At 42.4% G+C, this 24,023-nt stretch overlaps 2 protein-coding genes and 1 long non-coding RNA gene across 3 annotated transcripts in view; 2 read left to right on the top strand and 1 right to left on the bottom strand.

Moving 5' to 3' along the window:
- Window positions 1-9,910, bottom strand: part of acss3 (acyl-CoA synthetase short chain family member 3) — a 41,109-nt gene extending 31,199 nt beyond the window's left edge. The window contains exons 1-7 of the mRNA XM_030045738.1: window positions 9,441-9,910; window positions 7,578-7,722; window positions 7,122-7,310; window positions 5,830-5,964; window positions 2,843-2,983; window positions 1,988-2,068; window positions 1,563-1,658 (exon numbers count right to left, since the gene is read on the bottom strand). Coding sequence (XP_029901598.1) covers window positions 1,563-1,658; window positions 1,988-2,068; window positions 2,843-2,983; window positions 5,830-5,964; window positions 7,122-7,310; window positions 7,578-7,722; window positions 9,441-9,760 — 1,107 coding nt within the window. The 5' untranslated portion in view covers window positions 9,761-9,910. The remainder of the gene's footprint in view (window positions 1-1,562; window positions 1,659-1,987; window positions 2,069-2,842; window positions 2,984-5,829; window positions 5,965-7,121; window positions 7,311-7,577; window positions 7,723-9,440) is intronic.
- A 107-nt stretch (window positions 9,911-10,017) lies between these two features.
- Window positions 10,018-13,586, top strand: LOC115355084 (uncharacterized). The gene is made up of 4 exons (XR_003927845.1): window positions 10,018-10,202; window positions 11,529-11,621; window positions 12,035-12,184; window positions 13,502-13,586. It is a non-coding gene; the product is annotated as an uncharacterized LOC115355084 (long non-coding RNA).
- Window positions 13,587-17,143: 3,557 nt separating this feature from the next.
- The window catches only part of lin7a (lin-7 homolog A (C. elegans)), a 36,785-nt gene continuing 29,905 nt past the window's right edge, over window positions 17,144-24,023 (top strand). Inside the window, exon 1 of the mRNA XM_030046087.1 lies at window positions 17,144-17,197. Coding sequence (XP_029901947.1) covers window positions 17,161-17,197 — 37 coding nt within the window. The 5' untranslated portion in view covers window positions 17,144-17,160. The remainder of the gene's footprint in view (window positions 17,198-24,023) is intronic.

The raw sequence follows: 24,023 nt of genomic DNA, 5'->3' as shown, positions 1-24,023 counted from the left end.
CATTTTCCGGCCGAGCTAAAAATTTGCATCTGTGTATCGATCAAAGACAAGAAAGACAGCAAGTAGGACAGAAACATGACTGAACACAGACAGGCTGCTAGAACAAGGGGCACATGAGATAACCAGTGGAGCCTGAGTCAAACACTGATTTAGGGCAGGCAGATTAATTCAGCGCCCACAACTACTACTTCCCGCCAGAGAGAGTGAAAACTGGAGTGATAATGTAATGGATGGCCACCACCACAAGAAATACAATGTAAGACACACTAGGAAAGATAAACAGACCGACAACAAGCAGCAGCATCCCCCTCAGTCCTGGTGTGCAGATGCTCTTACATGCTAATAAACCTCCACAAAACAAACCAGCCTTCATGGGGATTGCATCTCCACCAGCCATCGGAGATGCTCGCATAGTCAAAGCCAAATCAGCATAATCACACGCGGTAACATAAAGCAGCTGTCCAAAACACATCGAGAAAATCTCTCATTAGGGATTGTTTATTCCTTTACGGTTTTTCTCTTTATCGGGGCTAATGTGAGCTGAATGAGTAAGTGGGGAGTGGAAGGGCAAAGTCATCAAGAAGTCAGTGGATAGGTGCAGTGATTAGGCAACTGCTGGACGCTTGGATGAATTAGTCTTATGTTGCAACAGACCTTTTTCACTAGCTAGTTTGACATGAAACTGCAGGGTAAACACACGTGCTACTAATGACATTAATGAAGGTTTTGTTCTATCTAGGTCTAACAGATCGAGGATCCTGGGGTTATTCATGCTGCCTCACTGGAAAGACTGTAGTCCACTTAAAATGGAACATAATCTAAACTAATGTCATTGGTAACAGCAGAGTATACCCTGCTATTTCATGTCAAAATGGTTGCTGGGGAAAAAAAAAGGTCTATAGCTGCTGAATTTTATTAACCCCTTGCAACAGCAACCAAGTTGGAAAGCACAATTATTTCTATACCAACTTAGATGTAAGCAAATTTTATTCTGTAGACTGTGTTGTCAAAATGTACTACAGCAACTTGACAAAAAGATTTATTTGTAGTTAACACTACTAAAAGGTAAAAGGTATAAAAGGTGCTGCATTTTAGTGAGAAGCAGGATTTCCATGCTTTTACACACAAAAACAGCAGAACATATCGGTGTCAGGTCCAGAATACCGACACAGAACTTCCCGAGCTCCAAGCAGAATCGAATGCAGCATAAGGTCAATAACAGCTCAGTACGTTGACCAGATGTGATCTGCATTTAAAGAAATCCTTTTCGGTGTCAGCTCCAGAGGCTGTAAATGTTTAGACGGCACATAAATTAGAATAGTTAAGGAAGGAGGAGGGTTGGAACGGAGCGAGCTGCAGTCTGTCTGGTGTCAGCGGACTGCAACAGGCGGTGTCAAACAGCTGAAAACATGGCAACAGTATCCAACCTCTTCGAATTGAATCTGAGTTCGACTAAGCCGGCGCTGGCAAAGCAGAGTCGAAAAACACCCAAACAACATCAGAACTCCAGCGCAAACGTTGCTACAAAAGATATTCATCTTGGTGTTGACGTCAAAACTCACCTCATAGAGGATAGTGGTGTTGCCATGCAGGAGGGGGGCATAGCAGATGTAGGAATGGCCAACCACCCAGCCCAGGTCAGATGCCGCCCACCACACCTGAAGCACAAACTGAGGTTAAATCATGCACACACTCGCCTACGCAAAGTCCTCTGATGTTTATTAGGCTCTCAAACCGCACAATGTATTACTGCAGTTCAGTGGATGCAGACGGAGTGTTTACTATTTTATATGGATATATGAACGAAAATAAAATCTGACAATAAAACAGAATTCATGCAGAAGTTATGACTCCTGGGGTAGCCTCTATATCACATGGTGATGTAATCTTACAGCGAGTAGCACAACAAGCTATGTCTTTGTTGACTGCATGCTCTTTGTTCTCGAGCGTGGTCCCAACTCAGAGGGGGGATGCTTTATAGCCTTACATCTCCGGGACTGAGCCCATAAATATTTGACATGGTCCACTTCAGCATCACAGCGTAGCCCGCAGTGTCTCGCACGATGCCCTGGGGGAGGAGATAGGAAACGTATCAGACGAGTGACAGGTGGCGCACGAGGCAAAAAAGTGCAAGGGTTCGACTCCGATCCAAAGACGGCCGCCCAGACTCACTGGCGGTTTGTTTTCAAAGTATTGGCTCTCAAAGCAATTCCACTTCTCATAGCGTTATTAATAAACTGCACTGCATATGATGTCCATAAAACCAGAATTATGGTGTTTACCTCCAGTTTACTGTTTGCCTTTAGCCCATGCAGGGGAGTTAATTTTTGCTTACACCATATTACCAATAAGGTAAAGGGAAAAAGCAGCAGGCAATAAGAGTGCTATTAAGTCCAGGAACTAGCCAGCAGGTGAATATTTTATATCATGTGCTGGTCAAAGACAACAGGGTACTATTGGAAAGGAGCAGAGTTTTTTTTTTTTTTTTTTTCCATTTGAAGATGCCTGCGGGTTATTCCTCCTGCATGAGCTCTCTCTGACGACTGCTGTGGAAATGCTCTGTCTTATTTATGTCAAGGTGATGGTGTTTAGAATGGGCCCGGACTGTTTCACCGAGTCAAAGAGCAGATGAGTCAGGAGGCAGCTCACAACATTTAGACAAAACACCAGGCCAGCAGCAAATCTTATAAATCCTCCATGTGAAAACCACCGCCTCCGTATGTCTGTGAATAAGCTATTGATTTTTTTCAATATTTCCGTTTTTTTTTTTCCCCAGCCCACTCATTTATGTATTTTCTCTATATGTTTGTGCTGCTGATCACAAACCTGTGGATGCCAGTACCTTAGGTGTTCCAGTGGTCCCAGACGTATAGAGGACATAGAGAGGGTGGTTAGAGGGGAGAGGAACACAGTCGTGGGGCCGAGCCGTGGCCATCTCCTCCTCCCAGTCCAGAGTCAACTCCGGACTCAGCGACACTTTCTCCTAAAGCACGAGGCAATACAAGAGATTTTACCATTATGAAACAGCAATAAAAGCAATACAGTGAACTATTAAAGTTGCAATAAGTACAGTTTTTACTGCCACACAGTGCAAAATGACAATAATATATTTGAAGAGGGTTGACAGAGGCACTAATCAATAGCAATGACTCAACGATTTCATCACCAGAGGCCTGTCTCTCACAGTAAGATTATTGGTTTAGTGAGCTAACTTTGAGCCTGCTTTCTCGTCCCATGACAATAGCTCAGTTTTCAGCCAGGTAGATCACCATGGTAACTTGGGCTGAGCAGCTAACCTGGTCCACATCACGCCGGGCTATGTGATCCAACGGGGGATACTACTGGATTGACAGAGTGAGGGCTTTCTGCAGGGCAAAGATGTTCAGCTTTTTTGCTATCTATGATGATTTATTATTTTGGATATAATATTCATTACAGAAATACAAGTCTGTAGTGTTTCCATTGGCCCGCTCTGCCTATAAATGAAGAATTCAATCAAACAGTAGGTGATTTGCATTAGTAAACAGTTATCAATAATGAATGAATTTTACTGCTGTGTGCACTGAAATTCTTTCAGAGGTTTCCAAAGAGTGACTGCTGCAGTAGATTGCACCCACACTCCTATCACCACAGATGATTTGCCAATAGACTGTGTTTTTATAGACTCCATGTGATGACACAGTAGTGTTTCACTGGACAGCATGACCATTGTGCCTTAGTGACGGGACACTGATAAGCCTGTTTACATACACGTTTACACCATTGGCAAATTTCCTCCAGGAAACAGTGTTTGTTCCCACCGCTCCAATGTTTGTATTGCTTGCATTCATTCATTTTAATAGTTTGTTCTTCTTGATAGGAAACAAAAATTAGGACACAACACAAATATTAGTAATCCATCTCTGTACCATACATCCAACCTTTACAGTCTACTTTACATGCTAGATAAGCATCACAGATTTACATAACCACACAACTGCTGATATTCTAGTTTATAAATTCCCAACCATTCCAAGCTCAAGTGACGCTTTAAAATCTCACAGTAAAATAATGAAATAAAATGAAAAATATTTCTGACCCACATCCACTCACAAGTCACACAGGAGATGGGTGTGTGTTTAAAAATATTTTCATTCATTTAAAATCTGTATTGCTGTGCTGAAAAATTGGTGGCACACTTGCAATCCCTTCGCAGACCAGTAGGGGGACAGAGCCCAAAGTTGGAAATCAGCTAGTTTACTGATTTTATTTTCTTATTTATTTCATTTTTAATCATTATTTTTATATTCAAGCTGTGTACTGGTGTTTTATTTTCCTGTCCCCAGTGAATCATATTACCTTTGCTACCTCAGGCTCCAACAGTGTTTGATTTTATCCTGTTACATTTTAATACGCTGCTCTGGAGCTTTCTATTTTGTATGTGATTGGCTATCTCCTAAAATAAACACACCTTTGATGCGAACACACTCATAGCTAAATAGGTAAATCCTGGGTTGACAGAGTGAACTGATAACCACCAGGACTGACACAGTTACTCTTAGATACTGTAACTTTACTATGTTGAACTTTCTTAATGAGACAGGTACCAGGTGTTGAGATTCAGGATGCATCCAATGTAAAATCTATCAAAGTTGTTGCAATCCATGCCGGTTACCAATCAAGTACACTAACTATCACAGATTCCTTAATTCCCCTTTAAAATACATCTTATTTTTACAAATCTCTTTGAAGTACTCAGCTCAATAAAATTGTATAATCCCTCAAAGCTGGAAAAAAAATCTCTGGTCATGACCTGCTTGGTACAGAGAGTTTTCAGTGACTGAACTCGAGACCAAGAATCGATTTAAAATTCAGACTCTTGAAGCAAAGGCTGTCCTTCCCATAAAATCTCCAGCTGGCTGAAATGCGTCGCCTCTTGCTCGCTAAAGCCAAGGCGGCGCAACACTTGGCTGCTTTAATAAGGCTTTCATGTTGGAATCCGCGTTCACAGAACCACGTCGTCTTGTCCGGCACTTGGCTGAGACTACAGTAATTGATAAGACCACATCAAGCATCTTTGAAGTGATTTTTTTAGAAGATTTTTAAGAGACACATTTCCCATGAGTTTCCTGTGAATAGGAGTTCCCTGACTTTACTGATAACGGGTTAAGGCTTTATAAATACCTCTATATATTCCACGGATGATTTTCAAGACAAGGCAGCACAGCACGTACCACCCTGCAATGTTTTATTCCACTAGATCATTCATCGAGAGCAGATCGGAGGGACCAAACCGAGATAAAATAAATGTCATAATGTTCCTCAAGGAGCACAACAGAGCCAGCCAGTGGAACATGAGGTAACTGATGACACAATTGTACTAATTCAGAAATGGAGGCCAGAAAACCAATTTCAGAAGAATGATTGCAGCACTGTGCAATCAATTTCGAGAATAATTTCCCCAAGCCCAAAATTTGGGTTTCTTCTTTTGTGCCTGTGTATGGGCGAAGCAGAGGCAAATTTCAGTTTTCCGCCAGCATATTACTGCTGTATAATTATTCTACCCGGCTCAGCCTGCTTTCACTTTGGATCGGTGCCAGGCTGCCTGTGATGGGAGCCCATCTCAGTCCCCCAGCAACAAACACACTGCACCTCACACATTTTCCTCATCTACTTGCACCTTCTGTACATTGTTTCTGTCGTTGATTTACTGGCAACAGTTGTCACCGTCACACCATTCGAAGACACGCTGCACCTGAACTAATCAGGTTTACACACAGCTGCAGTTTTTCGGATGCAAACGACACCATATTGTGGAGCTACAGGCTTATGTGTTTTACTGCGTCTTACCATATTGGGCCTGTTGTAGATGAGGACTTTCGAGGGCTTGTGAGAGCTCAGCTCCAGGGCCTTCTCCACCAGAGGGATGTACTCCACTCTCCGGCCTGGCTCGATGCCAAACGAGGCCGTCACCATCATCTTAGGCTGCGAAATACCATGAATAATATATAAAGCAGCCTTACCACAGACCTACGGTGGACTGTCAGAGTGAGTAGGCATGTTTGAACTTGATACTGTGTACATTCTGATGGACTCACACCCAGGCCTCAAGCATAACCTGCTGTGCAAGTTTTTGTCCCTGCTCTACTCTTGCACACCTGATCCAGTTAAGGACCACACACTTTCATGCACACCCCTGTTCAGGCAGATCTGGTTCAACCAATCGGCATTAAGACCTTAATTGGATCAGGTGTGCAAGAGCAGAGCTGCAATAAGAAAAACTTGCAGCACTGGTGGCACTTGAAGATTGTGTTTAGAGCCATTGGATAGACCTTGATGATATACAACTGACATGCTTGAGGCAACAAAGCTTCAGTCACTGCAGTGATGTACTGATACAGCACTAGTCAGTTATAATTTAATATGATTCCAGTCAAGTAGAGGGGCCTACCTGTGTTGACTACTAAAAAAACCCACCAGTAGCCTCCAATAAAAATCAAGTTGTTTCAACTGCCTTAGTTTGATTTTCTTAATACTAGCAGAGTGATCTGGATTATTTTAACTGCTTTAAAAATGCTGACAGACTTTTCCACTAAAACAAATGAGGATAGATAGATAGATAGAAATACATCATAGAAATACATCCCTCAAGGTCATCAATATCTAAAAACCCTGAGAGCTGTCCATTACCTCTATATCTGCCCTCTAAAACAGTGTTAGTGGATCTGGCATGATTATTCATGAGCTTGTGATTGCTGGTGATAAGATGAAAAAGCCAAGCAATGGGCCTTTCACTGTGTTACTGATCCATGCTGAACTTAATAACGGAAACAAAGAGGCCTCAGGCACCTCTTGCTCTCAGCGGTTTTAGATATCTCGCAAGATGAGCGGCACACAAAACCAGTGGTGTGAGAAAATTATGGGAAATTGTTATTACCTCCTGACATGTTATCACCCTTCATTCTTCTTAGCATACAAAGAGAACAAAGGGATATCACATCAGTGTGCCATCAGTACTTTTCTAGCTAGGCCACGCCATTGACAAGAGAAACCTAATTAATAAAGAACATCACATAGCCGCAGTGTCAAGCAATCAAAAACCATCAAGCATAGACACCCAGCGAATAATTTTCTTTTCTAACCTTGGCATGGCTGATGCGAACGGAAAGCTCCTTAGAGGCGAAGCCACCAAAGATGAGGCTGTGTGGCGCACCAATCCGAGCGCACGCCAGCATGGTGAACATGGCCTGGGGCACCATGGGCATGTAGATGACCACCAGATCTCCTTTCCGCACCCCGTGCTTCACCAAGACTTGAGCTAGTCTGGAGACCTGAACAAATGCTGCTGTAAATGATGCTGCACAGAGTAACGAATCACAATCATTATAATCTGACTGGCAATTTCAAAAAGGCGTGTATGTGCAGATTAACAATAACAGAAGACATCACATCTGTGCCAACTCCATAATGATGCATAGTAATGGGCTGCTACACCCAGAGCTGCAAAATGCCTGGTAAAATTTAGATTAAAAAAAAAAAAACAGAAAAGGAGCACTTTAAGCTGCAGTGTGCACATAGTCTTTGAGAGCACAGGTGACCTGGTCTTGGAGCTCCCTAAACGTGATGATCTGCTTTGTTCCGGTCACAGGGCTGTCGTAAATGATGGCAGGTTGCTCTCCGCGGCCGCCTTCCACATGACGATCCACTGCATTGTGGCACATGTTCAGCTTCCCCCCTACAAACCTGTTCAAGGCAACCATCATCATTGTTATCATCATCATTGTTATAGTAGTTACAGGGGCAGTATTTAGAGTCTAACATAAAAAAAATCACATATCCCTATATGTATATATGAACGTCTATCTATCTATATCCATATCTATTTTTTATAAATGTTCAGAATTGGCCTGATGATATATTTGTACATGAATATGACACTCACATTAGAATGACTGAAATATATTTCTGGCATCCAAGACTTTGTACATGTCATCATGTCTTTTTTTTTAAACCTTTTAAAAGATATCTCAAAACAAATTTGGATGTAAGCCAGACATGTATTTTTGCAGAGGGAAGTTTCATTTTTATTTGCAAAGGAACACAAGCTGATGAAGCCTACTCGGGAGAAAAACATATGCACCTGCTTTGGCCAGCAACACCCAGCCAACCACTGCACTGGAGAAGGCGACAGTTTGAGCTCATTCTGGGGCTCTGCATATGGGTAAAGAGCAGCGAGCAGGTTGAGCAGATGGTGTCTGGGATCTTGCTGTTTTGGAAGTCAGCGAGACATCATGCCCGTGTCCTTCATTTTAAGGTAACTGCAGCAGACTCGGGGAAGCTAAGCCATTCCCACCAGGCAAAGATGGTGGCGATTTAACTGCATCCCTCTCCCTTCACTAAAGTAGGTGGGTGTGGGAGGACTGTCATGCATTTTAATAGCCATCCAAAAACCATCAGTCATAAGGACACATATTGTAAATTCTCCCACAAAAAAACAACTCTGTCATAAACCCACCAGCAGCTTCTGTCAATATCAGCAGCCTGTCTTTTCAGAAGGCTTTCTCACACTCACTGCCACATCAGTCGCAAGAACTTTCCAATGTTTTGGAGGGGAAATTCAAGGTACAGGTAGGGAAATGCTCCAAACTGGCATAGTACAAAAATCTCCATCTTATCAAGTCATTTAGGGTGTTTTCATATTAGGTGCTTGTTTTTTCTTGAAACAAGTAAAGATCTGTCAGTAGGAAGAGACAATCCCATTTATTTCCAGTGCAGTTTCACTTGTTTTGAGGGATTTTCTGGGAACCAACAAGCAGCAAGGCAATGAAGTTCAATTCAAGAAAACTTTGGAAACTAGTTTTCACATTTGAAAACAAATGGGATTACCTCATCCCACTGGCAGTTTTTTGTTTTGTTTTGTTTTTTTGCTTGTATGTTGTTTTTTTGTTTGTTTGTTTGTTTGTTTGTTTGTTTTGCAGTAGCCTCTCTCAATATTAAATTTCCCTACCAAAATCTTGAGTCACTGTAAAGTCTCTGGATGTGATGTCTCAGTGAGAGTAGGACTGTTATTTTATTTAGGTAGTTAGTTAGTTGTTCTCAGTGTATAGAGGCTTTTATTAGGGGAAAACTGGGCAGATTAGACATTTTTAACAAACAAGATGTTAGACGTTGATGCAGGACTGAGAGCTCCGGTCTGGCAAATCTGTGTGTGTATCACTTTAAAAACCCACCCATTCATTTCTCAAACACTTGTTTGTTTTTGTCTCACACCCACAAACTTTCAGACTTCCAATTATTTATTTATTTTTTTCCAAAATGAGATAGATGGCAGTCGCGGGCAGATGATTTAGATACTTTCACTTTTATTAGTGTCTACAAGTGCGCTATAAGGAGTGGGTGCAGCGCTACTGAACCCCAGTCAGTTTGTCGTGTTTTGATCCTTCTGTGACACTGAAACTCACCAGTCGGGGTAAACTGGATCCTCAACATGCAGAGTTTTAGTCCACGGCTCAAACCAGTTAATATCGCGTCCCACTTGAGCCCAGAAGTGCTCGGGGTTATCCCTGGCTGAGGCGAAGGCTCGCCCGTACGCCGCGTCGGACGCACAGCCCCTGCTGCACTGCGAGGCCAAGTGTTTGCTGAAGGCGCGTGCGGACGCAACACAGCCCGCTCTCATGTCACGTTGCGAGGCAAGGGTCCATAATTTCCTCCCGGGTATCCTCCTGCGCTGGACGGACGCGAGGTGACTCAGGCGCAGGATGACTTTGACTTGGCAGTGCATGGCCGCGGTGCCCCGACGTGAAAACTTGAAGGCTGCGCGTGGAAGTCGAACTTATTCCGGGTTTTCCCGCAGGTGAGCGACCCGCTGCTTACTGAGGTCCGGCTCGTGCAGGAGACGTCATCAGAGGCCGGCGTCAGGGGAGAGAGTTTCAACACAAAACCTCCTCACCGCCGCCTCAAGGAATGCGAACTATGAACTGGATGTGGTTGATCCAGGAGGAGCGTGGAGACGAGTTCATCTCAGCAGCACTGTTACACAACACACGAGCTGTGAACTCTCCCTTACAAAGCAGCCTCTCTTCCCTGAAATCAGTGGGTGCTTGACTGATGGTCTACATATAGGCTTTGAACATTTCTGTAGCTTTAACTTGAAATGTCATCTCTGTTTTTGTTTTTATTTTTTCACTTTTACCCACAACAATTTCAGAAGTATTCAGCTTGAGGTAAGTCTTTCAGGATGCCAAACAAGGGACAATCTCTTCAGGACTTGGTCTGGCCCTCTTAGACCTACCCTCCTTCTCAAATTTTTGTTTACGAGTAACCTTAAACCCCTGGGGTCAACAGAGTGACATCCTGCAGATACTTCTTTAACATGATGATGTGAATGTGTTGTTTCAGGGTATTTATGAGATGACTACATTTCTTCCTCTCCTCATTGCATGAGCTGAGTCACTCCCTGCTCCTTCTGACGGGCCTGTCAGAGGCCCTGTTTACACCTGGCATTAACATGTGTCTCAGGTGATCCGCTCTCAAGTGGACAGCCCAGAAAGTGTGAATGCAATCAGTGCAACCTCAATGCATCTGCAGATCTGATCGCTCAGGCCACATTGGACGTATGAACACACACATGCCCCACGTGCTGCCCCAGCCCAACACCCCATGCTTTAAAACTGCCAGTTCTCAATAGAAAACAAAAATCTGTGGCCTGATTCTGCCAAGCGCAGCTGAACTGACAGCTGACTTTGCCATATGCAAAGTCAACTGCAGGTAGGCTACAAAGCAGCTCTTTAATGAATAAAATCACTGTCTACCTGACGCGTGTTTCACCAAAGCTTCCTCTGGATTTTTTTTTTTTTTTTTTTTTTTTTTTTTTACTTCCTCTGTAATTTCAGACACACATCACTGCATGCACATTCAAACATTCAAATTCAACTCCAGGTCCAAGTTCATTAATCCACCGCAGCGGGCAGCATGACCTTCTCAAACCAGTTCAAAATAATATTTTTTATTTACACAGCAGTTTAAAAAACCCTGTTGTGCATTACAACAAAGTGGGATGGAAATCAAAGAATTGCAGTTGGGTTATTGTATGATTTGTATTTCTTTAAGAGTGCTTCAAATTTTGTATGGAAACAAAATTTGGTATAAGAAATTAATACATTAATAGCTTGCACACATTAAATTGAGGCTATAGTGAGCAAGGATGCTTCCTTTTGTTAAATGTCTGTTGCCTTGACTCAAAAACCAACACATTTGGTCTTTGCAAATGGAAATGGTATGTGCTATTTGCTTATAGAGAGTGGAAGTGAGATCCAGTCACAAGTGGGCAGACGAGACCCGTGGAGAGACGCACTCTAATGCCAGGTGTGAATGGACAGACCTAGAGCTGTCCACTTGTATCGCCCAAGATGCATGTTAATGGCAGGTGTGAACGGGGCCACAGAAAAACCTTGAGCAGCCCGCGCCTGCAGCAGCAGCCACAGCAGCTTGTGCAATCCTGTCACTCTGCACCGGCAGTAGCTCTCTTTTATTGACGGCTGTCCTTTCAGGCGACGATGGCAGGCATTGTTTTCGCCACCTGATGATTACCCATAATCCACGTGACCCCCCCCGAACATGACCTCTGTCTGCAGTGAACACTGGTATCCACTGGTTGCATGCATCTGACATGTCCAGCCATCTAGTCTATTTATAAATGCATCAGACTTTTCTGCAAGGATCATGTGTGTGTCACTCTCTTGTAAAGACTTTCTGCATGCGACTGAGCTCAGTTTTAAAGTCAGTCATTCCAAATTCAAGGTGTGTGTGTGTGTGTGTGTGTGTGTGTGTGTGTGTGTCTTTGTGCAAGATTTCATCGCTGAGACTTTACTCACCAAGCACCTTGTGGATTTTTATGGAAATGGACACCTGGAACTTTGTATTTTGGTCACATTTAAGGTGGTTGGCAGGGGGAATAAACAGGAAACAAGATCGCTTAAAAAGTGTTAGTCATAAAAAAGAATACTTATGGATGCTTTTTCCCTTCAATGTTTTTTTTTTTTTTTTTGTCCTGCAGATATTCCAAGTTTTGAAGTATTGATCAAGGTCCTGTAAATGTATCCCATGGCTTTTCCGGTGCGGCTGCACACTCCGCTGGACATGATGAAACTGCTCTCATCTTTTACCTCAGCCTCATCTGCATTCCGTTCCATATAAAAGAGAAGATGTAAGCGCCAATCTGTTTCCAAGTACAATATCATCTGACTCAAATCAAAACCTTGACAGTGAAAGGATGCCCCCCCTCCTCCCATGCTGTAATTTGTCCAGCACAAAGGTCTGGGCAAATCACTGCCCCCCCTCCCACACACACTGCCATAACTCTGCCCATAGTACTGCAGATGCTATTGGCAGAATATGTATCATTTTTATACTCTCTGGCAGTGGGCAGAGACGTGCGCAGGGCACTAACTAATGGCTGCAAGCAGAGGCCAATCAGGCCTTAACTGGAGTTTAGGCTGGCTCATTACGGTCCCTCCATCTCGCCTCGACATGATGAGTGTGAGTCCTTTGAAGCAGAAATCAGTCAGCTGCCCTTCAGAAACACTTTTGAAGCACAATTATCAGCGTTTATCTACAAATGATTAATCTCTAAGCGCTGTTTTCAGTAGGCTGGCCTGAGTATGGATTTATAATCAAATTAGTTGAAAGATAATCATATGGTCTTGCATTCTGGGTGTGTTTTCAGCACAGCGGTAGGTAGTGTGGCTTGTGAGTGATTTCAGCCAACTCTGTGTTACATCATTACAGCTTATTACCAACAGCTGAGTGAATTTTCTTTTCAATGATCATGCATTATTGAAGCTACGCTGAATGCACAAAACATTATAGGGATACTTATACTCCTCATGAAGTACACTGATTAGGTGAACCCATGTAAAACCCAGTATCTCTTATTGAGTTGCCTTATTAAATCCATGTATAATTTATTAAATCACAAAGGAGGAGATGTGGATAAAGAGAAACAGATGAGTCACAGACATATTTTTTTAAACTTTGGGATAACTGAGATGTGGGTTATGCCAAAGGGGCTGCAGCTAGAGCTGGACAATATATTAATATTAGGTTGATATTGTAATATAGGTCTAGATATCATTTGGGTTTTTGGATATTATAACATCATGATATGAGTGTTTTCAATTACATGGATTACAATACAGGAATGCAATTTTCTGACTGGTGTGGCTGTTTTGTTCATTTCCTCCACCTGCTTGACCATCATATCCAAATTGTTGATGATTGTTTATCAAAAATGTCCTGTGTAATATGTAATACCTTTTTGAAAGCACCCACAGTCAACCCTGTGGTATCGTCATAATATCGATATCCTGATAATCAGTCAAAAATATTGTGCTATCTGATTTTGTCCATATCTCACAGCCCTGGCTGCATCTCAGCATAAGGAAGATGTCCCTAGTTGTTTTATTTATTCTGTGTATGCAATCTAATATGTAATATATAATGTGATTTTCTTTTTTCTTTTTAGGGCAAAATCCTGGAAGTCTTGCTTGATATTAATCTGTAGGTGATGCAGGTAACCATGGAAAAAAAACAAAACAAAAAAAAAAAAACAAAGACACTCCATATTTAAATGAAAGAGTACAGTTTATTGCAAGGCAACTAAACAGTCTTCTTCAGAGTCTCTTTTTGGTTGTTTGTTTTGTTTTAATTGGAGTTTTCATATTTTAATACACAGGAGTGGGTGCGACAAGAAAATAAAATCAAAAACAAAGTCAAGTTTTCTTTTCATTTGCACCATGACTGTTTAACCAGGTAAATACCCATAAATGTTAATGTATTCCTCTTGCAAACATGAATTGATCCCCATGCACATCACTCTCAGGGAAATAATTGTTACTCGAAATTATATGAATAAAAAAGAAATATAGTAAATTTAAAAAAAAAAAACCACCACTCTACCTAATTACATTTCTAGTATGATGAACTTTAAATTCCAATTTGGTTTCTTCTCAAATGAATTGAACAGTAGCTGGTTGATGTAGCATGACTAACTTATCTGGAAAATCATCGGTACTTTAATACAACATATTATGAATAGAGGGCATTTCTATTAAGAAAAGGACATGGGTGCTATTTCCCTGAAGGGGGCGTTAATCGCCTTGTGTTTGGGGTTTGAATCCCATGGCAACATCTGAGTGGTTCTTATGAATGTAAAAGCTCCCTCTTTTTCAACATCCACTGCTGAGCTGCCTTTGAGCCAGGCAGGTAAAGCCCAAGCCACTCCAGTGGAGATCCTCATCCTCCAAAAAAAACGCCTGCAAATATCACCCTGCAACTCCTCCCGCCGGGCTGCCTCTGTAAAGAAAACCGCCTTTGAATGTCAGCTCGCCTTGTTAGGGAATAACTAAAAATTGAAAAATGTCTGCCAGTGTACCGCCTACATGTTTACAGGACGATCCGCTCCGTTATCTGCCAGCAGCTGCCTGATGGAGCACGACAGCCAGTGACGGTGCTGCTGAGGGAAAACAGCCTGTCACATGTGCGAAAAAAACCATAACACATAGGATTCTTCAGTCCATCAGGTCGCCGGTGTGTTTTTCAATCTTCTCAGGGCCTCCAGAATGTGACACGCCATAGAGAACACTGACATTGCCGCAAAGAGATTAGAGGGTTGTCTCATCAAAATATATTAACCCGTGTTCCTTTTTAATAAGTACAAGATGAGTAATTATTGCATGGATATGACACACACATATTCGCTTAAGAGTTGACAGCATCCCATAGTAGCAATCAACTGGATGCAGCATATTAAAGGTTTAATGACTGTACCTGTTGATTCGTCTCACACACTTCCTAATGGGAATCACTGAGTGCAAATGGAGCTCCAGCACTGACTAATCTTATGAGCTACTTTCAACCACAGAGACCAACATATACATTTGTTTGTGTTTGTCTTGCCTACATGGGCGTGCAGCACGAGTGGAGGCCTTTGAGAAATCAATTCACTCCCAGTTAAAGGGCTTTAAGAGCACCGCAGCCTAATCCCATCTCTTAAAAAAAGCAGAACTGTATTCCAGGCCATATGGATGGGGGCCCATAATCTCCTTGTGCCCTCTTTCTCTCTGCTCTCTAAGCCCTCTCTCCGTCCCATCCACCCCTCCAGCCCACCACTTACCAGCGGTTTACATCTGTGTGCAGCTGGGTGGGACTGTGCTGCAGCAGGAATCCAGCAGCACATATGGACTGCTTTGCTTGATTAGAAGTGTGCAGGTTTAATAGCAGTTTTGGATCAAAGGCAGAGCAGATTAGGAAGACAGCATGTTCCCTGAAACGTGCTTTAGGCCTTTTCCTCGTAGAAAACTTCAATCTAACCAAAGTGAGTGGAGGTAAATGCAATATGCATTTGTTTGACTTCACTCTGCAGGGCTTTCCACATTCCACTTATTCTATAGTAGCAGTTTGACTGAACAAGTGAGGTAATTGTTTCCCAAATGAGTATAGGCTACAGCGAGTGCAAAGAAATAATGCAAAACAAATAGGATTCAAATGATTCTAGTTTCCATGTAAAACACTATGGATTTTGCTGTGAATAATCTTGCACCCGAAACTCCAGATATCGGTTCTCGCCTCAGGTGGGGATTCTTGTTTACAGCTTGTATTTGTCATGCTCGTGTCATGGTTTGCGAACCATACGAGCCGTTATTGTACCTTAGCACCCCCTCCTAATCAGGGATTTGCTACATGTTCTGGTTCAGCACTGCCTCTATCAAATGAAATGACTGGCTGTGTATGAGATATGCCACAGCATCAGGCACCATTAGGCACCAGATCTACAGTGACAGGAGAGATTCAGTGGTTTGGCTCCATTCTGTGGTAGCACCCATAAACATGAGGATTAATCCATAAGCCCTTCGACTAAGGTTCATGACCATCATTCAGTCCTTATCAGGCCGCATGCCTACTTAACAGTGCTTGCAACCCAGCGCAGAGATAACACACAGCATGGCTCGGTGGGTAGGTATAAACCTTAATGGCAAGTGTGGTTGCAATCAATTGATCTGAAATTTAATGCATGAAAGAATGGATTATGGATGCTTGTGCATTAACACATGCATGCACAAACATATTCAAGACAGTGAGCTTCCAAACCCGTGGGCAGTTCACTAAATCCTAATATATTCTGCAGCCAATATTGCCTCCCAACCTATTTTTGTTTACTAAATTTGTAGGGGCAAAAATCCCAAATGAGATAATCCCACTTGTTTCTAGTGAAGTTCCACTTGTGTCAATATTTTCTCTGGGTACAAGTCCAAATGTGTTGTTGGAGCAAGGCAAAATAAGGCCGATCAGCCCACAAGGATCAAGGAAATGACACTTGATTCCAGGAAATTCTAGAAACGAGTTGTCAGATTTTGACACAAGTGGAATCATTTCATCCCACTGTCAGATTTTTTTTCACTTGATTTAAGATTAGCCAGATCTTAAGACTGAATATGAGACCATGTAGTTTATGTCATTTTTTTTAATAGAATGTTTTTATATGCTGTTTGATATCATTATTTCTTAACCGATACAGAAAACAAATTCCCACTTATGGACAATGAAGACCTTTCCGGTTCTATTCAAATATCACTTGGTAAAATGGAGTTTCTTTTTTTTTTTTTTGCAGTGTATAGTAAGTGAGGGCACACTCATCCAGGATGCCTCCCTGATCTGCTTTATCTGCTATGATGCGATATATCTAGTATCATTTCTGTTTTTTGTTTTGTTTTGTTTTGTTTTTTTCTCCACTTGATCTCCATATTGACTACAACATCTGATCAAATCTTTCCTGAAATCCTGGAACACGTGGGGAAAAAATGTTAGATGATGTCTTAAACAACCGGCAGCAGATATTTTCATTAGTTTTCTGAATAAAAGGAGGATTTTAATACTGACGGGGGTGAATGATGGGTGTATTTGCATCGCCTGTGCAAACCTCTGGCTCCTATCTGCATCCAGTGCCAGGTGATGAGATATGAGGATGGAGGTAGATTAACTCCCCTCTCTGCCTCCCAGCCACTCCCTCCCTCCGTGCCTCTCTCTCTCTCTCTCTCTCTCTCTCTCTCTCTCTCTCTCTCTCTCTCTCTCTCTCCGTGATGCTGCAGCTCCTGTAGTCTCTCCAGTCTCCAGTCAGCAGCAGTCATGGCGACAGTGGTCCAACCGCTCACTCTGGATCGAGGTAAGGCGCACACAAAGCTTTGCATTTTGCGCTTTTCATTACGGGTTATTTCACGCTGTGCAAACTTCAGCGAGGACCTGGCAAGCCCGCTGCAGCCCCAGGTGTTCGAGCCTGGCTTGGATTGCCCTCACATTCTCTGCCCGAGTCGTTATTTCCAGGCAATATGGGCTCAGGCTATAAATGGCTTATTCTAAATAAAAACGTCCATCCGCTTGGTGCTGGTGTCTCGCAGAATGGAGCGCTTGTTGCCTCTGTCGAACTATTCCTGCGTCTTGTAATAGCACATTTATTCATTCACCACCATTTATGCACCGAAATAATACGCGTAAATCGCTCACGGCGCGTTTTGTTTATTTCTTTCTATATTATGTAACGTCCTCGGCAATATTATCCAGTTGTAGCCTGTTTTTTTCTGCTGTTTTTCTGAAGTAAAGGACAGAATCCGTGCCTTGTGAACCATTTCAGCATGGAAAGCTACTTTACTAGATATGGAACAACTTTTGTATTTGAATTGGACAGGTGCAATGGAGCTAGATGGTGTCCTTATAGGGAATATGAACGCAGGACACAGTTGTTTGTTGTATTTCCTACCTGTTGGAAAATAGAATACAGGCAAATGATATATAATGCCATTATAATACAATAGTATAATATATCCAACCTACTTTGTTCATTCATATGCACAAGTGTTATTTACCGTGACAATAGTGCATTATGAATATAGCGTAACTGCAGGTCACGTGACTCGACATATTAGTGCATCCTGTGGAGACCTCATTCATATTTATTACGGCAATATACATGCCTGCGAAATGAATTCTCACTTACTTTAGCGACACGCTTTTATTTACCCTGATATTCCTCTGCAAAGCGTTCATTTTCTCCCTGATGGCAATAGAAGCCCTGTAATAAATTGTGAAAAGATGCTCTACGATTATTACAGCAAAACTGCATGTCCCTGCAGGAATATCATGGTGATACCGTAGGTGATTTAAGAAAAAAATAAAATCAAATAAAGCACCATTATTCACACTTGAAGAACAAAGACACATTGTAAGTCCCCATAGGGATATTACAGTGAGTTCTTGTTAGGGCTGTCTGTTTTTGAATTGCAAATGAAACTCCCAGGGTTATATTCAGACCAAAGCCAGATCTGGTGTAGGAATGTAATATTGCACAATCATTGCATATGAAACGGATGCTGTCAAAAATAGCGAAAGGAAACACCTCAGCGATGTGGTCTATATCAAGTAAAGCCAGCATCGGTTTTCCAAACACTGCCAAGAGGTGATTATAAACGCATTTTACCTGATTGGTCCAGTGTATACAGGAATTAATCTTGCCAGTGTCGAATGTAATTTGAAATAAGACAAAATAATTAGCCATAATCGATCATCATTTGTGTCCTCATGCTTAGCTGCATCTGGTCCTTTGGAACTGATCCCTCTTAAGTTGAGTTGAGCATATTGGTGCATAACTTAAACTGCAACTTCTGGTATGGTGGTGAAGAACTAGCCCAGAATTGGAAGGAGTAATGAAACGAGTCCAAGATTATGCAAGGCAAATAAACAAGACAGCCCACTCTTTTCCCACTCACCGCTCGTCTTGTGGAATTCAGTAATTATAGGAAAAGGCATCACCAGCATAGCGGTTGCACAGATAAACAGGCTTTACATCACGGAGGCGAGAGAAGTCTTTAATCTTAGCGAAATGTCAGCGTTCTTCAACCGTATCTGAACTAAGCCCTTTGCTGGGGCAGTGACTCTGACATGACAGCAGCCTGAAATCTAGTGCCTGATCCACTGCTCACATGTTGTGGCATGAATTCAACCAGTCAGCACTTTGCAGCTGTAATGACATAGGGAGAAATAATGATAGTTTCACCCAGGAGCTGTCATAGCCAGACAACATTAGGCTCCGGCACAGTCCTTTCTCAGCCGCTGACACTTTCAAGGAAACACTGTAATTGCTAATGAAAAGGTAGTCTGGTCTACTGTTAAGATAAAGCCTTAAAAGCTGAGCTGCTGACTTTATCATGCACTCAAAGGGAGGGAACGGGCATTGATGTGCCGTTTCAGAGCTCCCTCTTGGCTTGTAGGGTCACAGCGGGGTGAGAACTTCTTACATCACTGGTCTTCCTGTTATTGTCCGCGGAACTCATTGTGATAAGGAAGCAACACCCTGTCAGGAACGATGGATCTGAATCTCCCCTCTATTCTCTATAAGACCGATTTGCATTCCCTGTTGAGCTGGTACTAAAAGGCCAATTAGAAAGCCAGGTGCCAGAAATGCCAACCTTTCAGTTGTGAAATACTGAGATAAGAGCAAAACATATCTCAGTTACAGTTGGTCCAGCAATTTTGGCCAAAAAAAAAACTGTGCAGATAGCAAGCATGCCAAGGATTGAAGTATTACTAACCCCATAATGTTAAGAGATCATTTGAGTGCCATCACTTGAAGTTGTAACACGTTTAGCATGGAGAAATCATCAATTCAGAAGACATTTGTCAAGCTAATGAAGAAGTGGGTCTGTTGTGAATTGAATGCATTACAGATGCAACCAAGTGAAGTCTGGCAAACTCACAGCCTCACAAGTGAAAAATCTACATTCATCCATCTCACACCTCACTCCCAGAACATGCAGAGTGATAGAGTGTATGCTGCTATGCATGAAGGAGGGATCCATCCTGAGTTGCTCTCAACAGTGGAATATATCATCAATCATCTGTAATGTCCAATGCGTATCAGGATTTTCAGGTGTTGTATTGTTGCATATACCCTTTCCCTGAATCTGCGTTGTCTACCTCTCCTTCAGCTTGTGATTTCTGACATTTCCGACAATGTCTTTCAACAAGCCTCGGAAAACATGACTGACCGTGAGAGCTTCCCCTCCTGCGAGAAAAAGAAAAGAGAGTTACACATATGTCTTATTTGTTAGCTTTGGTGTGTGTCTGATCTTGGCCACATCATTTACTGAAAAGACAGCATGTCTTGTGGCTGCATTGCACTCTGGTCCGGTGAGGCTTCTTTCATTTGAGAAATTGGTCTGTCTGCCTGTCCTCTTGATGGATTTCTCCCCGTGTGAACTGATGAATCCAGAGAGAAGCTCCCTACTCTTTGATTTTAAGGGGTTGACATCAAAACCTGACATTTACCACTGATGTTTTAGATAGCTGGAACTCTTACGGCTTCGAACTTGGAAATATCTCAATGAGGCATCTTGTTGTCTATATTTGGCCAGTTATCTGAGAGAAATGGTCCCCCAAACAAGAAAATAGGCCCAGGAATGGAAGTTACATCACCCGTAGCTGTTTTAATAAACTTATGATGATATGGGAGTTTAACTTTAAGTACAGAAAAACAATAATATTTCAGGGTGGTTTAGAGGCCCCCTGTTTTCATAGGGTCTGAGCTTCTTATTCCCTTGGGAGTAAGCACAGCATGCTGCCTGCCCCAGTCTTTGATTTCCTCTGAGAGGCCTCGGCTAGTCCACTGTTTTGAGGGCAAACCGTGCTCTCATCACATGCTTTCAGTCACACCGAGTGGTATGGAGGATTAGGGGCGAGCTGAAAAGCCGACGTCACTCTTGGAGAGCTGTTGATAAAGTAGCGCACCTCTGCTTACTACAGAAAGAAGCTTCACGGAGCCGTTTCGCCGGGGATGGATACCATCCCATTAATCAGCGCGGATGAAGAAGACAATAAGAGTGTGACGGTGCTGATGTCTGCCTTAACCACAGTCCCCTGCAGGAGTCATTAGCCCACAAGGAGTGATTTATTTGCCCAGCGTTGAGGGGAATGTCATGGCAGGGCAAATTAGTACTAATTCGCTTGGCATGGCGACAGGGCTTGTTTGGTAAAACCCCGCTGTCCTCTTCCATTCAGTCAGAGTGTGGTTATTGCAGCTTTTATGGTTTGAATTAGCAGTAGAGTTGCCAAGGGCACCAAGGACACACAGGTCAAACTGGCAGTGGCAGATGGCAAGGCCTTTTCAGGACAATTTATTCTAGCGTGCATGACATCCAGATAGCATCTCTCAGGGCGTTTCCATATAAAGGTCAGCGTGAAGTCACAGAAAGGTCATTTTAGCTTTTCCCCTCACCTGTAACAGAGAAAAAATAAGTCGTGAGCAAAGCCTCTAAGCCACAGCCTGACGGGAGGATCTTATTTAAATACCTTATCATATTTCCAAGGTATCTGGGATTGAATTATCACTCCTTCCTTGGCTTAATGAGCGTAGCGGTGAAGTGATGTGGACGTGTTTATTTACACCAGTGCATTTTTGTCAGAACAACGCTGCTAAGTATTAGAAATGAATTACATCCAGTTCTGCTCTCTGCTATAAAGGGACTAATTATACCAGAATACTGGAGCGCTGCCCGGTGCAAACACAGCCCAAAACAATGTTGTGGAGCTTTTGTTGAGCGCTGAAGCCTTCATTATGTGTCACAGTGGCTTTTTTCAGCGCTGCTCCTTTTCTCTAATCAGTGCATGATGAGGATGACCTTTGTTAGTCACAGCCTGATGTCAAGAGGTGTGGAAATCTGTGGCAGTCAGGGTAGATGACACAGCTTACGTCAGCAATCGTTATTTCATTATTGGTTCCTTCCATTTAGAGAGTTATATTTTATTACCTTTATTGTTATTGTGCAATATTCTTAGCACCGACTCACTTTGAAGATGTGTTGGCTGTATAATCGAATGGTCACACTGTACATCCCTGTGATGAGACTGTCCTCCACTAAGAAACGACCCTATAGGTTGTTTGCACAAGCAGCTTATTGCAACCTGTAGCTACATTTTAAGGTTAAGTGACCTCTACTGGTCATGTAAATAACAATAATGTTGTGCATTAGGAAGTGAGACGACATGCCATAGTGTAACAAGTGACAAAATCCATGTTGGAGGGTGCTTCAGCCGGTGGATGGGTCACCCCTGTTCACGACTTCCAACTCGGAGACAGGTGGTTGATTCCTGCATATACGAGTCTGTTGTTCATTTATTGGTGGTTTGTTTTGCTTGTTTCTGTGTTTATTATTGTCACCATGCTGACAAAGGTCCTCTAACCTTAACCTCAACCTTACCCTAACCTTAACCAAGTGTTTTTGGTGCCTAACCGTTTTCACATCTGTGCACATCTGTGCACCATATCTCCTGCCACCAGCAGGAGGCGCTAATTTGGGAAATGCCCCTGTGGGTCGCATCAGACGGTAGGAGCGAACAGCCTATGTGGTCCTATGGGTTGTAGGACTTATTGGTTTAAACAAGTGCAGACATATCCTATGTGGTTCTACATGAGATTTGTTGTATTGGAAAGTTACATGGCTGATTTGGTAAACCACAGCAGGATAAATATAAAAATATAACTGAGCTTTTATAAATACTGCCACGCACATGCAACACAGCACAATACAACACATCACAAGCAGCATATGGAAACAAGTAGCAATAGAAAAGGCAGCAATTGATTTTACTGTAATTTATATTTTCTACTTCTACTTTCTACTTTCTATATAGCAACCTGACATTTGGTCGCATGCACCTTTTATTTGTTTATTTGCCAGAGAAAATGCACATTACATATATTGCACCACATATTTGCATCTGCAGTCCCTCGGCAGGGGTCGTCGGTGACAGGCAATTCAGAGCAGGAAGAGATAAACATAGTAAAAGTACATTACATTACAGGGCAACACATAATCTAAAATACAAAGCAGTGCATAGTATTACATTAAAAATAAATAAATAGCGTATATAAAGGTGTACATGGAACTCTAATGACTGCAAGATTGATTTTCTTTTGGGGATTTTTCAATGCAAGATTTAAAGTTTTTCAAAGCACTGCACTGCTTTCATTGAACAAAAGGAAAAAAAAGATTCAGATATTTTGAACAAATCCTTTAAATGAGCTGATTCCAGTGTCTCAGTACAAAGTAAAGAATTGCTGCGCCCATCACTTCATCAAGCCCCCAGAGAAGGAGCATGAATTTGAGGCTGTCAGTCAAACGTGGGCATATGGGCATATAAACTGGCAGGGCAGCTATTTTGTGAGGATTGAGCTGGGTCATGTGGTCACACCCTTTACTGGAAAAAAACAACAACAACAACAACAACCTGTGGCTGCATTGTGTTCTGAGTGAGGGGAATTGGTGGGCTATCTGCACCTCTTCTGCGATGGATTTTTCTGTGTATGATTTTTGAACATCGGTGTGAAAGAGCGTCCCTGGGAAGGAAATTCTCACCTTCCGAGTCTTTGCAGACACCAAAACCTGACATTGAAGGTTAATGTTTTAGAAAGCTGAAACTTCCCTGCTATCAAATGCTATTGCAGCTGCTGGAAATATCTCCACATGTTTATCTATGGTCAGCCTTCCACGGGCAAAATAACACCACCAATGCGCCTACAAATCCAAGATGCATTGCAAATTGCATGATTAATAGTATTACAGTGCAGGATTTCCCCCTCGTCCAGCGTCCTGTAAATGACACACAATATGTAGCTTCATCTTTTGCCTCCAACGCTCTTCTGTGCTTGTGCTGTCCTCTCCGAACGAGAAGAGATTGCTAATCTCTCGGTAGAAACACAAGTCGTCGAGGTCCATTAACGCTCAATGTATCGCCAGCAGAATTGTTTCCCCAAGCTCCCATCTATGTTATAAGACCTCTGGTCCTTTGCTCAGTTTATGTGATGACTCAGCCGTTAAACATCTTGCACTATGATGAGAGAGAAGGGGGGGGGGTGAATATTAGAAGAAAGTTTATGGGAAATTAAGTGATCTTCGTGTATTATTTTTATTCCTTTTTTTTCCCCTTTGGTGGCAATTGAA

The sequence above is a fragment of the Myripristis murdjan genome, chromosome 23, assembly GCF_902150065.1.
Source record: "Myripristis murdjan chromosome 23, fMyrMur1.1, whole genome shotgun sequence".
NCBI lineage: Eukaryota > Metazoa > Chordata > Actinopteri > Holocentriformes > Holocentridae > Myripristis > Myripristis murdjan.
The sequence above is the reverse complement of the archived record's forward strand: the minus strand, read 5'-3'. Positions and strand labels throughout refer to the sequence as shown.